This window comes from Salmo salar, chromosome ssa07 (genome assembly GCF_905237065.1).
Source record: "Salmo salar chromosome ssa07, Ssal_v3.1, whole genome shotgun sequence".
NCBI lineage: Eukaryota > Metazoa > Chordata > Actinopteri > Salmoniformes > Salmonidae > Salmo > Salmo salar.
Window position 1 is genome coordinate 6,291,468 of NC_059448.1, and position 15,996 is coordinate 6,307,463.

Consider the following 15,996-nt stretch of genomic DNA (forward strand, 5'->3'; position numbering starts at 1 on the left):
GTTATTAGAATACCTGAAGTCACACAAGGTATCTGTCATATTAAGAATACCTTAAACATCTCAGGTTGGGGCTCTAGTAAAGGGTCTAATGGTTGAACAGGTGATACAGTATACAGTCACTACTACAGATACAGCAGGAAAATACCCTCTCGCTAGAAACTCGTTGCAGAAGATTATATCACTCTACTGCTGAAAATTAGGTTTTATTTTGAAGCTATACATTATAATCTCGTGAACTGTAGGTCCCTGCATCCATAGCTCCAACTATGAATTAGCAAAATGAAATTTTTCACTACCCACATCCCTTGTGAGCAAGGTGAACACAAACCCCCACAGCCTGTGTTCATTTAAGTGTTTCAGAGTAGGAGTACATATCTAGGATCAGGCCCCCCCCCCCGTCCGTCCATGTAATCTCATGCATTATCATCTGAAAGGCAAAACTGATCCCAAATTAGCACTCATACTCTGAAACACACAATTTTGATATTTTGCCACTAACTGCTCTTTTGACCAATCAGATCAGATCTTTTGCCAATAATGGGGCAAAATAATCAAAATTGGCTGCCTGTGTTAATGCAGCAATTATGAATACCCACATCCATACCGACACAAGTTTAGACGGAGCTGGCCATAGCCTTTTGGAGGTCCTAATTGAAATCTTAAGTTTGAGTTCATTTCCTGCAATTCTACACATTGCCATGGGGTGGAGAGAAATGTTTGCAGTTTTTGTAGGATATCTGAGTGAGAGTGACTTACAAAATCAATGGGACCCCCCCCCCCCGGTCGCTAATTCGATCATGATTACTAGCAAGTTTAGACAGCTGGCTAGACTAACTTAACAATTTTAAAAAAAAAATGGGGCTAATTGAGTGACCGTCAGTGACTGACATCACAAGAGAAAAACAGCTGATTCACAACCACATTTCGAAATGTCACCTTGTGTATTCTACTATTCTACCTCTCAACAGAAAGTTGAGACCCCAACTGAAATTGATCCGTGGGCCTAAAAAAGGGGACGCCAGTTGTCCATCACCTGGTCTGGAGGGTTAGCAGCATCCCACAGAGCCACACACACACTGTAGTTACTGACTTTGACCACTTGAGGGAGACAGACCAGATACTGAGTCATGTCTAAAAACTCCAGTAATAAGCCAAGCACCCAAAATACAGCACATAGCATAAGCCTACGACAACTCACATCTGAGACACCAGGTGGGGGACGGGGGGGACGCAAGTAAGAGTCTTGGTGGTGGAAGGGAGGGGGACAGGTAAGAGTCTTGTTGGTGGAAGGGAAGGGGACAGGTAAGAGTCTTAGTGTCCTTAGTTGTGTGTATGTAGTCCTATATGTGTATTCAAATGTATTAAAATACACCAAGTCCTCTCTTTATGCTGTTCAGATCTGATCAGAGTTACAGACCAACCACTACAGTGCAAAACTTCACCATCAGAGTTTATAGATGAGACAGAGTTGTTTTCAATCAAAATCCCAAAATATTGTCTGGAACATTGCTCCTCCCCTGAGTGAATATTGACTCCTCCCCTGAGGGACTGTTGACTCCTCCCCTGAGTGAATATTGACTCCTCCCCTGAGGGACTGTTGACTCCTCCCCGGAGTGAATATTGACTCCTCCCCTGGGGGACTATTGACTCCTCCCCTGAGGGACTGTTGACTCCTCCCCTGAGGGACTGTTAACTCCTCCCCTGAGGGACTATTGACTCCTCCCCTGAGTGAATATTGACTCCTCCCCTGAGGGAGGATTATTATTCTGTGTGTAAATCGGGGACACTCCATGTAGTATGATATGTTACGTTTTGTACATAAGACATGGTTACTTAGGTCAAAAACGAAAGGATGGTAGTCATTCGGGGTGGACAGGTAGGTGTATAACATCTAGCAACATTTTTCTAATTTGCAACTTTTCAACTACTTACTACTTTTTTGTTATTTTGCAGTTACTTAGCATATTAGCTAATCCTTCCCCTATTCATAACCTTAACTCTTTTAGCTAAACCTTCACCTAATCTTAACCCCTCACCCCTAGCCTAGCTTACGCTAGGAAGTAAATAGACATTTTGATTTTGTTACAGCCGTGGGTAGTTGTGAAATAGATAACGTCTGACATACTCTTTCAACCAATCGGCATCCAGGATTAGACCCGCCCGTTTTATAATCTTTCTTTCATCCTCATGCTATATTGACTGAAGGTGTGTGTGTGTTTGGGGGGGGGGATTGGTCAACAGAGTAAAGAGGGAATATGTTCCAGTAACTGCTCATGCGTTCAACTGTTATTCATATCTCACTACGTGGGCAAAACCATTCAAAACAGTCAGACACTCAGAAGCTGTTTCTCCTATAGAGATCCCTGATAAAATAGACAGAATGCTCCTTGGACAATCAATTTTATTCGCCGGTAAGTCTCCACTCTTCTAATTTCTCTTCGTTTTTTCATCCTTTTCCTCTCTCCTCCTCTCAACCTCTAACGTGCTCCAGGGGCTTCACATTTATAAAGAGTATATTCTCTTGTGTGTTCTTCCAGTGCTGCAGGCCAGCCTCTTTCTGGGTAAGTCTAATCATCTTACAGTGATTACGGATGGTATGTGTAGCTCGAGGCTGAAAACCCTCATCGAGGTGACAGAGAATAAAAGGTGAAAGAAGATCATTGTTTTCCTGTTCCAGGTTATGGAATGTCAGAGATTGAACGCAGGTTCCTGACGTGTGCTGATCCCAGCCTCCAGTGTGGTAAAGTAACTCCAGTGTGGTAAAGTAACTCCAGTGCGGTAAAGTAACTCCAGTGCGGTAAAGTAACTCCAGTGCGGTAAAGTAACTCCAGTGCGGTAAAGTAACTCCAGTGTGGTAAAGTAACTCCAGTGTGGTAAAGTAACTCCAGTGCGGTAAAGTAACTCCAGTGTGGTAAAGTAACTCCAGTGCGGTAAAGTAACTCCAGTGCGGTAAATTAACTCCAGTGCGGTAAAGTAACTCCAGTGCGGTAAAGTAACTCCAGTGTGGTAAAGTAACTCCAGTGTGGTAAAGTAACTCCAGTGCGGTAAAGTAACTCCAGTTTTCCATCAGAACCTTAAGCTCCTAGTATATCTACACCTGTGGACTGAGTTTCTTTTTACAGGGCAGTTTCCCGGACACAAAAGTCCTGGACTAAAAAGCACTTTCAATGGAGATTCTGTTCTTTTTAGTTGAGGAAACTAGCCTCATATGGATTAGCAAGTGTTAAACCAACTCTTATGTGTGTCTGTGTAGATTACGGTGTGATCATGGTGTATGGGGTCAAATTCCGCACTATTGAGAAGTTGTCATCAAACGAGAGCCCTAAAGCCTGCTCCGATACAGAGGCCTTCAACGGTGTGTCTAATAGGTCTGTGTACACACGCATGCGCGCACACACACACGGAAAGTACACAACTTCAGTCAATAGCAAGCTCACTGAGTGTATAATGTTTGCAATGTTCTGCTAACAACATTGTTTATTTCCCAACTTCAGTGTCCTGTTGGCATGTTTCCAGCAATTTTACAGTAATCGGGCCATATCCACAAAGCGTCTCAGAGTAGAAAATGTGTCGTAAGCACTGAGAATAGATACAATTTACTCCTACTCTTATGGGTAGAAATAAAAGCTAGATATTAAACCTCTTTAGTCATAAGAGTCCTACCCTAGTTGACAGATACTGAGGAGACCACATGAGCTGTCCTAACCAGTTCAGAGTTACCAGCAGGTGTGTTGATATAGAAAAAGTAGCCAGTGGTTCATAGAGAGGCAATTGCTTTGGAGATATTAAAATTATGTTTAGATACTCTCAGACCATGAGAAACAAGATTCTCTGGTCTGATGAAACCTACATTGAACTTTTTGGCCTGAATGCCAATCATCATGTCTGGTTGAAACTTGGCACCATCCCTACGGTGAAGCATGGTGGTGGCAGCATCATGCTGTGGGGATGTTTTTCAGAGGCAGGCACTGAGACTAGCCAGGATCGAGGGAAAGATGAACGTAGCAAAGTACAGAGAGATCCTTGATGAAAACCTGCTCCAGAGCTGGGGCGAAGGTTCACCTTCCAACAGGACAACGATTCTAAGCACAAAGCCAAGACAACGCAGGAGTGGCTTTGGGACAAGTCTCTGAATGTCCTTGGGTGGCCCAGCCAGAGCCCGGACTTGAACCCGATCGAACATCTCTGGAGAGACCTGAAAATATCTGTGCAGCGACACTCCCCATCCAACCTGACAGAGCTTGAGAAGGTCTGCAGAGAAGAATGGGAGAAACTCCCCAAATACAGATGTGCCAAGCTTGTAGCGTCGTACCCAAGAATACGAGGCTGTAATCGCTGCCAAAGGTGCTTCAACAAAGTACTGAGTAAAGGGTCTGAATACTTATGTAAATGTGATATTTCTGGAGATTTTCTCCTTATAAATGTGAAAATATGAAAAATCTGTTTTGCTTTGTCATTATGGGGTATTGTGTGTAGATTAATGAGGAAAAAAAGACAATTTAATCCATTTTAGAATAAGGCTGTAACGTAACAACATGTGGAAAAAGTCAAGGGGTCTGAATACCCTCCGAATGCCCTGTATGTAACCAGTCCCTGTATTAGTTCAGCCAGATGGGAATCTTATCAAGAACAGCTTCACAGCAAAACTGAGCTGCACTGAAAAAGAAAGTGGTCCTAAAACTGATAGCACAGAGAGGGGAAATGGAGAGAAATAACATCATGCTTTCTAAAACCTGAGTATGGACAGTGTCGGAGGTGTTTTAGGTGTGTGACATTACTACTGCTCATCCAGGTGTGATGGAAATGGGAAGTGTGAGGTGGCGACCTACGGCAGTGTGTGTGACCTCTGTAACTCTGCACACCTGACTTATATCTTCCTGGACGTTACCTATGGCTGCCTGGAGAGCAGTGAGTAACACACACACACACACACACACATACACACTCACTCACTCACTTACTCACACACAGACACACAGACATACACACTCACACATACAGTTGAAGTTGGAAGTTTACATACACCTGAGCCAAATACATTTAAACTCAGTTTTTCACAATTCCTGACATTTAATCCTAGTAAAATTTCCCTGCCTTAGGTCAGTTAGGATCGCCACTTTGTTTTAAGAATGTGAAATGTCAGAATAATAGTAGAGAGAATGATTTATTTCAGCTTTTGTTTCTTTCGTCACATTCCCAGTGGGTCAGAAGTTTACATACTCAATTAGTATTTGGTAGCATTGCCTTTAAATTGTTTAACTTGGGTCAAATGTTTCGGGTAGCCTTCCACAAGCTTCCCATAATAAGTTTGGTGAATTTTGGCCGATTCCTCCTGACAGAGCTGGTGCAACTGAGTCAGGTTTGTAGGCCTCCTTGCTCGCACACGCTTTTTCAGTTCTGCCAACAAATGTTCTATAGGTTTGAGGTCAGGGCTTTGTGATGGCCACTCCAATACCTTGACTTTGTTGTCCTTAAGTCATTTTGCCACAACTTTGGAAGTATGCTTGGGGTCATTGTCCATTTGGAAGACCTATTTGCAACCAAGCTTTAACTTCCTGACTGTCTTGAGATGTTGCTTCACAATATTCACATAATTTTCTTCCCTCATGATGCCATCTATTTTGTGAAGTGCACCAGCTCCTCCTGCAGCAAAGCACCCCCACAGCATGTTGCTGCCACCCCCGTGCTTCACGGTTGGGATGGTGTTCTTCAGCTTGCAAGCCTCCCCCTTTTTCCTCCAAACATAACGATGGTCATTATGTCCGAACAGTTCTATTTTTGTTTCATCAGACCAGAGGACATTTCTCAAAAAAGTACGATCTTTGTCCCCATGTGCAGTTGCAAACTGTAGTCTGGCTTTTTTTATGGCGGTTTTGGAGCAGTGGCTTCCTTGCTGAGCGGCCTTTCAGATTATGTCGTTATAGGACTCGTTTTACTGTGGATATAGATACTTTTGTACCTGTTTCCTCCAGCATCTTCACAAGGTCCTTTGCTGTTGTTTTGGGATTGATTTGCACTTTTCGGACCAAAGTACGTTCATCTCTAGGAGACAAAATGTGTCTCCTTCCTGAGCAGTATGATGGCTGCGTGGTCCCATGGTGCTTATACTTGCGTACTATTGTTTGTACAGATGAATGCGATATCTTTAGGCATTTGGAAATTACTCCCAAGGATGAACCAGACTTGTGGAGGTCTAAAAAATAAAAATCTGTGGTCTTGGCTGATTTCTTTGGATTTTCCCATGATGTCAAGCAAAGAGGCACTGAGTTTGAAGGTAGGCCTTGAAATACATCCACAGGTACACCTCCAATTGACTCAAATGATGTCAATTAGCCTATCAGAAGCTTCTAAAGCCATGACATCATTTTCTGGAATTTTCCAAGCTGGTTAAAGGCACAGTCAACTTAGTGTATGTAAACCTCTGACCCACTGGAATTGTGATACAGTGAAATAATCTGTCTGTAAACAATTGTTGGAAAAATTACTTGTGTCATGCACAAAGTAGATGTCCTAACCAACTTGCCAAAACTATGGTTTGTTAACAAGAAATTTGTGGAGTGGTTGAAAAACAAGTTTTAATGACTCCAACCTAAGTGTATGTAAACTTCCGACTTCAACTGTACATACGTGCTCACACACATTCTCACACACACACACACATAAATATGCTGAATCTTTTTCTCTATATGATGTATGTGTGATGTGTTTGTATCAATCAGATTTTTGTCTTCCACAGAGAAGGTGACTACCTGTGACGGTGCCGGTGTGGTGCATTTGGAATGTGGTAAGAAACAACACTCTGCGTGTCAATCAATCGGTTACTTAGTTGAGTTGACTCGTGAGTCTCTCATGCTCCCTCTTCTCTCGCTCTCTCTCATAGGAGATGGGGTGGTCTTTCTTCAGAAAGCACTGTATGGACGCACAGACAGCCAGACCTGCAGTCAGGGACGGCCTCAGAGTCAGCTGACTAACACAAAGTGTTCCCAGGAAGGAACTCTGGCACTCTGGTCACAGAGGTACACACACACACACACACACACACACACAAACACAAAAACAAACAAACAAACAAACGTGCAGGTCCAAGTCAAATCACTCCAGATCCAAGTTAAATCCAGGTCAGGAGGCTCCGTCAAAACCATCCACTAGGGTGCAAACAAAACAAGTACCTGGAGCTAGAACCCAGGTCTATATGACAGACTGCTGCTGTTTAGACCACAGCACCATCCATCCACATTTAGTTATCAAGGCAAGTCTTAATACATCTCAAAACTTAACAGTGTAGTCGTTTTTCTGTTTTCAACCTTAATGTAACCAATCAGAATGAATGCCTGAAGTTAATTTTTGAGTTGTTTGTGTCCCTAAACCCTGGTATGCCTAAACCCTTAACTTAACCCACATCGCCACTAGGGGCAACGCTATTACCATCAAGTATGCTTCCATTTAAAACAACTTCAAAATTTGACGTGTGAGAAATGTGGACAAACGTCTAATTTTGCAGTGAGACTATGTGAGCTTGTTGATCAAATCAGCATCAAGTACAGGGGCTCAGAGGGCTCAGAGGCCAACCACTCAGACAAGCTCCAGATATCCGTTTTTACAGGTTATGTTGGAGTTATGTTGTGGCTTTGTTATGGTTCTAATGGTGTTGCTCTGTGGTTGTTCCAGGTGTGACGGGAAGCAGATGTGTGAGGTGAACATGAGAGTGAATCACATCTCTGACCCTTGTTACGGAACCTACAAATACCTGGACGTCACCTACATCTGCCTGCCTGCTCGTCAGTATTCTCCCTCAGGCGCTCTCCCTCTCCTGTCCAATGGGCTTGTCGTTCACTTGATACCACGCACAGGTTGTTGTTCACTGCCATTCCACTTCTGACACCTATATTGTACTTGTACAGTGGACAACAACCTGCTCGTGGTGTCTAGTGAACAACTAGTCAATTGAAATGTGCTTGTGCATGATACAAAGTAGTCAACACTTTTTCATGAATGGAGCCCCATACTGTGTTGTCACAATCTCTCTTTGATTGCTCCTCCCACCTCTCTTTGATTACATTACTCCTCCCACCTCTTTGATTACTCCTCCCACCTCTCTTTTATTACTCCTCCCACCTCTCTTTTATTACTCCTCCCACCTCTGATTACTCCTCCCACATCTCTTTGATTGCTCCTCCCACCTGTCTTTGATTACATTACTCCTCCCACCTCTCTTTTATTACTCCTCCCACCTCTTTGATTACTCCTCCCACCTTTCTTTGATTGCTCCTCCCACCTGTCTTTGATTACATTACTCCTCCCACCTCTCTTTTATTACTCCTCCCACCTCTCTTTGATTGCTCCTCCCACCTTTCTTTGATTGCTCTTCCCACCTTTCTTTGATTGCTCCTCCCACACTTTCTTGCTCTTCATCCTTTTCCTTATCCCCCATTATCTCAGCAGCATTGCTGATGTTGTGTCTTAGCAGCAGGGCTGATGTTGTTTCTCAGTAGCAGGGCTGATGTTGTTTCTCAGCAGCAGGGCTGATGTTGTGTCTTAGCAGCAGGGCTGATGTTGTGTCTCAGCAGCAGGGCTGATGTTGTGTCTCAGCAGCAGGGCTGATGTTGTGTCTCAGCAGCAGGGCTGATGATGTGTCTCAGCAGCAGGGCTGATGTTGTGTCTCAGCAGCAGGGCTGATGTTGTGTCTTAGCAGCAGGGCTGATGTTGTTTCTCAGCAGCAGGGCTGATGATGTGTCTCAGCAGCAGGGCTGATGTTGTGTCTCAGCAGCAGGGCTGATGTTGTGTCTTAGCAGCAGGGCTGATGTTGTTTCTCAGCAGCAGGGCTGATGTTGTTTCTCAGCAGCAGGGCTGATGTTGTGTCTCAGCAGCAGTGCTGATGTTGTGTCTTAGCAGCAGTGCTGATGTTGTGTCTCAGCAGCAGTGCTGATGTTGTGTCTTAGCAGCAGGGCTGATGTTGTGTCTCAGCAGCAGGGCTGATGTTGTGTCTCAGCAGCAGGGCTGATGTTGTGTCTCAGCAGCAGGGCTGATGTTGTGTCTCAGCAGCAGGGCTGATGTTGTGTCTCAGCAGCAGTGCCGATGTTGTGTCTCAGCAGCAGTGCCGATGTTGTGTCTCAGCAGCAGGGCCGATGTTGTGTCTCAGCAGCAGGGCTGATGTTGTGTCTCAGCAGCAGGGCTGATGTTGTGTGTGTGCGTTGTGTTTTCAGAGACCAGTATCACCTGCGAGGGCTCAACCAGCTCCCTGGACTGTGGTGAGCACACGATTACACCCACAAACACCCTCACCCATCCCCCTCAGCCCTCCCCGTGTAGCTAAGGGTACAATTCAATTATTGTGTGTGTGTGTGTGTGTGTGTGTGTGTGTGTGTGTGTGTGTGTGTGTGTGTGTGTGTGTGTGTGTGTGTGTGTGTGTGTGTGTGTGTGTGTGTGTGTGTGTGTGTGTGTGTGTGTGTGTGTGTGTGTAGGTAAGGGTGTGATGAAGGTGCTTCATGCTAACTACGGCCGTAGAGACGGCTCTACCTGTTCTGCTGGACGCCATGAGCTCAGCAACCAGAACTGTCTGCAACCCAAAACTCTGAACGTTGTCAAACAATGGTACACTCTCCCTCTCTATCCATCTCCCCATCTCTCCTCTCTAGTTTGGGGATGTCAGTGGTGTTGAAAGGTGGTATACAAATATCCCCCCTGTGTGTGCATGTGTGTTATAACTGTGTTATAAATGTGTAACTCTGCAGGTGTGAGGGAAAGAGTCAATGCACTGTGGGGCTTGATCCGGTCTTCGGGGACCCCTGCTACGGAACCTACAAATACCTGGAGGTTTCCTACACCTGTCTGGAAGGCAGTGAGTACAAAACAGCTATCAGCTAAGTGCAGAAGAAGGAGAAGAGAGGAGATGAGGGAAGGAGAGGAGATGTGGAAGGGGATTAGATGAGGAAAGAGAAGAGGGGAGGAAAGAGGAGAGGAAGGAGATGAGGGGAGGAGATAAGGAGGGGAAGGTGAGGAAAGAGAGGAGAACGGGAGAGGAAGAAGAGAAGATGAGGAGAGGAAGAAGAGGAGATGAGGAAGGAGATGAGGAGATAAGGAGGGGAAGGTGAGTAAAGAAAGGAGACCAGGAGAGAAGAGGAGATGAGGAGAGGGAGATGAGTAGATGAAACAAGAATAGGAAGGAGAGGAGAGATGAGGAAACAAGAATAGGAAGGAGAGAAGATGAGGAAATGAGGAAGCTACTGTAGACTATTGAGATGATAGAGAGGAGAGGAAGCTACTGTACTGTTAACATGATGCAGAGAAGATGAAGGAGAAGAGGAGGAGAAGAAGAGGATAGGGGAGATGAAAGAGAGGAGGCGTGGAGAGGAGGAAGTCTTTGTAGACGATTGAAATGTAGGAGAGGTGATGAAGCCACTTTAGACTATTGAGATAATAGAGAGGAAGCCACTGTAGACTATGGAGATAATAGAGAGGAAGCCACTGTAGACTATGGAGATAATAGAGAGGAAGACACTGTAGACTATGGAGATAGTAGACAGGAAGCCACTGTAGACTATGGAGATAATAGAGAGGAAGCCACTGTAGACTATTGAGATAATAGAGAGGAAGCCACTGTAGACTAGGGAGATAATAGAGAGGAAGCCACTGTAGACTATGGAGATAGTAGACAGGAAGCCACTGTAGACTATGGAGATAATAGAGAGGAAGCCACTGTAGACTAGGGAGATAATAGAGAGGAAGCCACTGTAGACTATGGAGATAATAGAGAGGAAGACACTGTAGACTATGGAGATAGTAGACAGGAAGACACTATAGACTATGGAGATAGTAGACAGGAAGCCACTGTAGACTATGGAGATAGTAGACAGGAAGCCACTCTAGACTATGGAGACACACCCTCTGACTGTAACCTACCTTAGCCCTTACAGTGTAATGATGGCCTGGCTCGGCTGCTGCCACTTCCTGTCCGCCTCCATCGGTGAGTCCTGTCTACTCTACTGCTGGTCTACATATGAACCCATATTAAGTGATGTGATAAACGCATGACTGAATCTTTTTATTTGTGTCTTTCTTTCATTCAACAGAAGAACTCCGACTGGATGCCCTTTTTACTCTGGATTTACTCCGTAATCAAACACGATGAGTCACTGATAAATCAACTAAGCAATCAATCAATAAATCAATGTGCAAACTAGTGAATGTAGGTTGTTGTGTAGCCAGCTCATTTTCAGACCAGTGTTTTTAGAGAACACAACCCTACCTATGTTATTGATTTGGATGTCAAAAAAATATGTTACAATTAAAATAAAATGAATGTGAGGCAGCTGAGAAATTGACTTTTTCTTCTGAGACTGAGAACGTTTTTTGTTAACGTTTTACCATGTTAGTAGTGACTCTAGTCTGGAAGACTATTTACACAGAATGGACACTTTGCATTGGTATTACACACTTCAATACTCAGGAAGTGATTATAGCCTTAGATAAGAAAAGGGTGTGATTAGCGAATAAAAATAAATAAATATATAATATATATATATATATACATACAGTTGAAGTCGGAAATGTACATACACTTAGGTTGGAGTCATTAAAACTCCTTTTTCAACCACTCCACAAATTTTTTGTTGACAAACCATAGTTTTGGCAAGTCAGTTAGGACATCTACTTTGTGCATGACACAAGTAATTTTTCCAACAATTGTTTACAGACAGATTATTTCACTTATTATTCACTGTATCACAATTCCAGTGGGTCAGAAGTTTACATACTGCCACGCTCTGACCTAGGAGAGCTGTGTTTTCTCTGTTTAGTTAGGTCAGGGTGTGATAGGTGGGTGGGCATTCTATGTTTTGTTTTTCTATGTTTTGGCCGGGTATGGTTTCCAATCAGAGGCAGGTGTCTATCGTTGTCTCTGATTGGAAGCCATACTTAGGCAGCCTGTTTTTCCCTTTGTTTTCGTGGGTAGTTGTTTTCTGTTTCGTTGTAGTTACCTGACAGAACTGTTGGCTGTCATTTTGTTTATTTTGTCTAGTGTTCGTTCCCCTAGAGATGAACATACTTTGGTGCGAAAAGTGAAAATCAATCCCAGAACAACAGCAAAAGACCTTGTGAAGATGCTGGTGGAAACAGGTATAAAAGTATCTATATCCACAGTAAAACGAGTCCTATATCGACATAACCTGATAGGTCGCTCAGCGAGGAAGAAGCCACTGCTCCAAAACCGCCATAACAAAAGCCAGACTACGGTTTGCAATTGCACATGGGGACAAAGATCGTACTTTTTGGAGAAATGTCCTCTGGTCTGATGAAACATTTACATTTTACATTTAAGTCATTTAGCAGACGTTCTTATCCAGAGCGACTTACAAATTGGTGGATTCACCTTATGATATCCAGTGGAACAACCACTTTACAATAGTGCATCTAAATCTTTAGGGGGGGGGTTAGAAGGATTACTTTATCCTATCCTAGGTATTCCTTAAAGAGGTGGGGTTTCAGGTGTCTCCGGAAGGTGGTGATTGACTCCGCTGTCCTGGCGTCGTGAGGGAGCTTGTTCCACCATTGGGGTGCCAGAGCAGCGAACAGTTTTGACTGGGCTGAGCGGGAACTGTGCTTCCTCAGAGGTCGGGAGGCGAGCAGGCCAGAGGTGGATGAACGCAGTGCCCTTGTTTGGGTGTAGGGCCTGATCAGAGCCTGAAGGTACGGAGGTGCCGTTCCCTTCACAGCTCCGTAGGCAAGCACCATGGTCTTGTAGCGGATGCAAGCTTCAACAGGAAGCCAGTGGAGAGAGCGGAGGAGCGGGGTGACGTGAGAGAACTTGGGAAGGTTGAACACCAGACGGGCTGCGGCGTTCTGGATGAGATGTAGGGGTTTAATGGCACAGGCAGGGAGCCCAGCCAACAGCGAGTTACAGTAATCCAGACGGGAGATGACAAGTGCCTGGATTAGGACCTGCGCCGCTTCCTGTGTGAGGCAGGGTCGTACTGTGCGAATGTTGTAGAGCATGAACCTACAGGATCGGGTCACCGCCTTGATGTTAGTAGAGAACGACAGGGTGTTGTCCAGGGTCACTCCAAGGTTCTTAGCACTCTGGGAGGAGGACACAATGGAGTTGTCAACCGTGATGGCGAGATCATGGAATGGGCAGTCCTTCCCCGGGAGGAAGAGCAGCTCCGTCTTGCCGAGGTTCAGCTTGAGGTGGTGATCCGTCATCCACACTGATATGTCTGCCAGACATGCAGAGATGCGATTCGCCACCTGGTTATCAGAAGGGGGAAAGGAGAAGATTAATTGTGTGCCGTCTGCATAGCAATGGTAGGAGAGACCATGTGAGGATATGACAGAGCCAAGTGACTTGGTGTATAGCGAGAATAGGAGAGGGCCTAGAACAGAGCCCTGGGGGACACCAGTGGTGAGAGCACGTGGTGCGGAGACAGATTCTCGCCACGCCACCTGGTAGGAGCGACCTGTCAGGTAGGACGCAATCCAAGCGTGGGCCGCGCCGGAGATGCCCAACTCGGAGAGCGTGGAGAGGAGGATCTGATGGTTCACCGTATCAAAGGCAGCAGATAGGTCTAGGAGGATGAGAGCAGAGGAGAGAGAGTTAGCTTTAGCAGTGCGGAGAGCCTCCGTGACACAGAGAAGAGCAGTCACAGTTGAATGACCAGTCTTGAAACCTGACTGATTTGGATCGAGAAGGTCATTCTGAGAGAGATAGCAGGAGAGCTGGCCAAGGACGGCACGTTCAAGAGTTTTGGAGAGAAAAGAAAGAAGGGATACTGGTCTGTAGTTGTTGACATCGGAGGGATCGAGTGTAGGTTTTTTCAGAAGGGGTGCAACTCTCGCTCTCTTGAAGACGGGAGGGACGTAGCCAGCGGTCAAGGATGAGTTGATGAGCGAGGTGAGGTAAGGGAGAAAATAGAACTGTTGGGCCATAATGGCCATCGTTATGTTTGGAGGAAAAAGGGGGAGGCTTGCAATGCCGAAGAACACCATTCCAACCGTGAAGCACGGGGGTGGCAGCATTATGTTGTGGGGGTGCTTTGCTGCAGGAGGGACTGGTGCACTTCACAAAATTGATGGCACCCCAAGCATACTTCCAAAGTTGTGGCAAAATGACTTAAGCACAACAAAGTCAAGGTATTGGAGTGGCCATCACAAAAAGCGTGTGCGAGCAAGGAGGCCTACAAACCTGACTCAGTTACACCAGCTCTGTCAGGAGGAATGGGCCAAAATTCACCCAACTTATTGTAGGAAGCTTGTGTAAGGTTACCCGAAACGTTTGACCCAAGTTAAACATTATAAAGGCAATGCTGCCAAATACTAATTGAGTGTATGTACACTTCTGACCCACTGGGAATGTGATGAAAGAAATAAAAGCTGAAATAAATAATTCTCTCTACTATTATTCTGACATTTCACATTATTAAAATAAAGTTGTGATCCTAGCTGACCTAAAACTGAATTTTTACTGTGATTAAATGTTAGGAATTGTGAAAAACTGAGTTTAAATATATTTGGCTAAGGTGTATGTAAACTTCCGACTTCAACTGTGTGTTATATATATATATATATATATACATACATACAATACAGTATTGTATATTATATATATATTGTGGCAGACCAGGGGGTTTGGTCAAGACGTTTACACAGATCAGACATGGACAGAGTAGGATTACCTCAGTTTCAAGGGTGTTTATTTAAATAATAAATAAAAAACTTCCGACTTCAACTGTACCTGATGTGGAATAGCGTTCCATTTAGTTATGTAGTACTGTGCGCCTCCCATAGTCTAAACGGGACTTGGGGACTGTGAAGAGACCTCTGGTGGCATGTCTTGTAGGGTATGCATGGGTGTCTGAGCTGTGTGCCAGTCGTTTAATCAGACAGCTCGGTGCTTCCAACATGTCAATACCTCTCACAAATACAAGTAGTGATGAAGTCAATCTCTCCTCCACTTTGAGTCAGGTGAGATTGACATGCATATTATTAATGTTGACTCTCTGTGTACATCGAAGGGCCTGCCGTGCTGCCCTGTTCTGAGCCAATTGCAATTTTCCTAACTCCCTCTTTGTGGCACCTGACCACACGACTGAACATTAGTCCAGGTGCGACAAAACTAGAGCCTCTAGGACCTGCCTTGTTGATAGTGCTGTTAACATAGAGCAGCGCTATATTATGGACAGACTTCTCCCCATCTTAGCTACTGTTGTATCAATATGTTTTGACCATGACAGTTTACAATCCAGGGTTATTCCAAGCAGTTTAGTCACCTCAATTTGCTCAAATTCCACATTATTTATTATAAGATTTAGTTGAGGTTTAGTGAAAGATTTTTAATATTTAGGACTAACTTATTCCTTGCCACACACTCTGAAACTAACTGCAGCTCTTTGAGTGTTGCAGTCATTTCAGTCACTGTAGTAGCTGATGTGTATGGTGTTGAGTCACCCGCATACATAGACACTCTGGTTTTACTCAGTCAGTGGCATGTCGTTAGTAAACAGCAACCCTGGGGAATTCCTGATTCTAACTGGATTATATTTGAGAGGCTTCCATTAAAGAACACCCTGTGTTCTGTTAGACAAGTAATTCTTTATCCACAATATAGCAGGATATGCTTGTTGAATGTCCTTCCCAATAAGCGTGCTGAAAGTCTGTTGTCAATTTGTTTACTATAAAATAGCATTGTATCTGGTCAAACACCATTTTTTCCAAAACTTTACCAAGATTTAGTAACAGGCCGATTGGTCGGCTATTTGAGCCAGTAAAGGGGGCTTTACTATTCTTAGGTAGCGGAATGACTTTTGCTTCCCTCATGGCCTGAGGGCACACTTCCTAGTAGGTTTAAATTGAAGATATGGCAAATAGGAGCGGCAATATCGTTCGCTGTTATCCTCAGCAATTTTCCATCCAAATTGTCAGACCCCGGTGGCTTGTCATTGTTGATAGACAACAATACTTTTTTAATCTCATCCACACTCACTAATTAATATGGTTTAAAATGGT

The 15,996-nt window shown here is 44.4% G+C and overlaps 1 protein-coding gene across 4 annotated transcripts; it reads left to right on the plus strand.

Moving 5' to 3' along the window:
- Nucleotides 1–1,837: 1,837 nt before the first annotated feature.
- Nucleotides 1,838–11,313, plus strand: LOC106608489 (L-rhamnose-binding lectin CSL1). 4 transcript variants are annotated; one of them, XM_014206424.2, is made up of 13 exons: nucleotides 1,838–1,876; nucleotides 2,492–2,561; nucleotides 2,678–2,740; nucleotides 3,254–3,368; nucleotides 4,793–4,908; nucleotides 6,737–6,784; nucleotides 6,881–7,016; nucleotides 7,669–7,778; nucleotides 9,204–9,248; nucleotides 9,462–9,591; nucleotides 9,732–9,838; nucleotides 10,905–10,963; nucleotides 11,070–11,313. In XM_014206424.2, the coding sequence occupies exons 1-12, from the start codon at nucleotides 1,853–1,855 to the stop codon at nucleotides 10,916–10,918; spliced, it is 978 nt and encodes a 325-aa protein (XP_014061899.2). In that variant the 5' UTR covers nucleotides 1,838–1,852; the 3' UTR covers nucleotides 10,919–10,963; nucleotides 11,070–11,313. The 4 variants fall into 4 exon arrangements, with proteins under 4 accessions (XP_014061899.2, XP_014061901.2, XP_014061900.2 ...); XM_014206425.2 differs by lacking the exon at nucleotides 1,838–1,876 and adding an exon at nucleotides 2,202–2,411 and having other exon boundaries at nucleotides 2,538–2,561; XM_014206426.2 differs by lacking the exon at nucleotides 3,254–3,368 and having other exon boundaries at nucleotides 2,678–2,759.
- The last annotated feature ends 4,683 nt before the right edge of the window (nucleotides 11,314–15,996 follow it).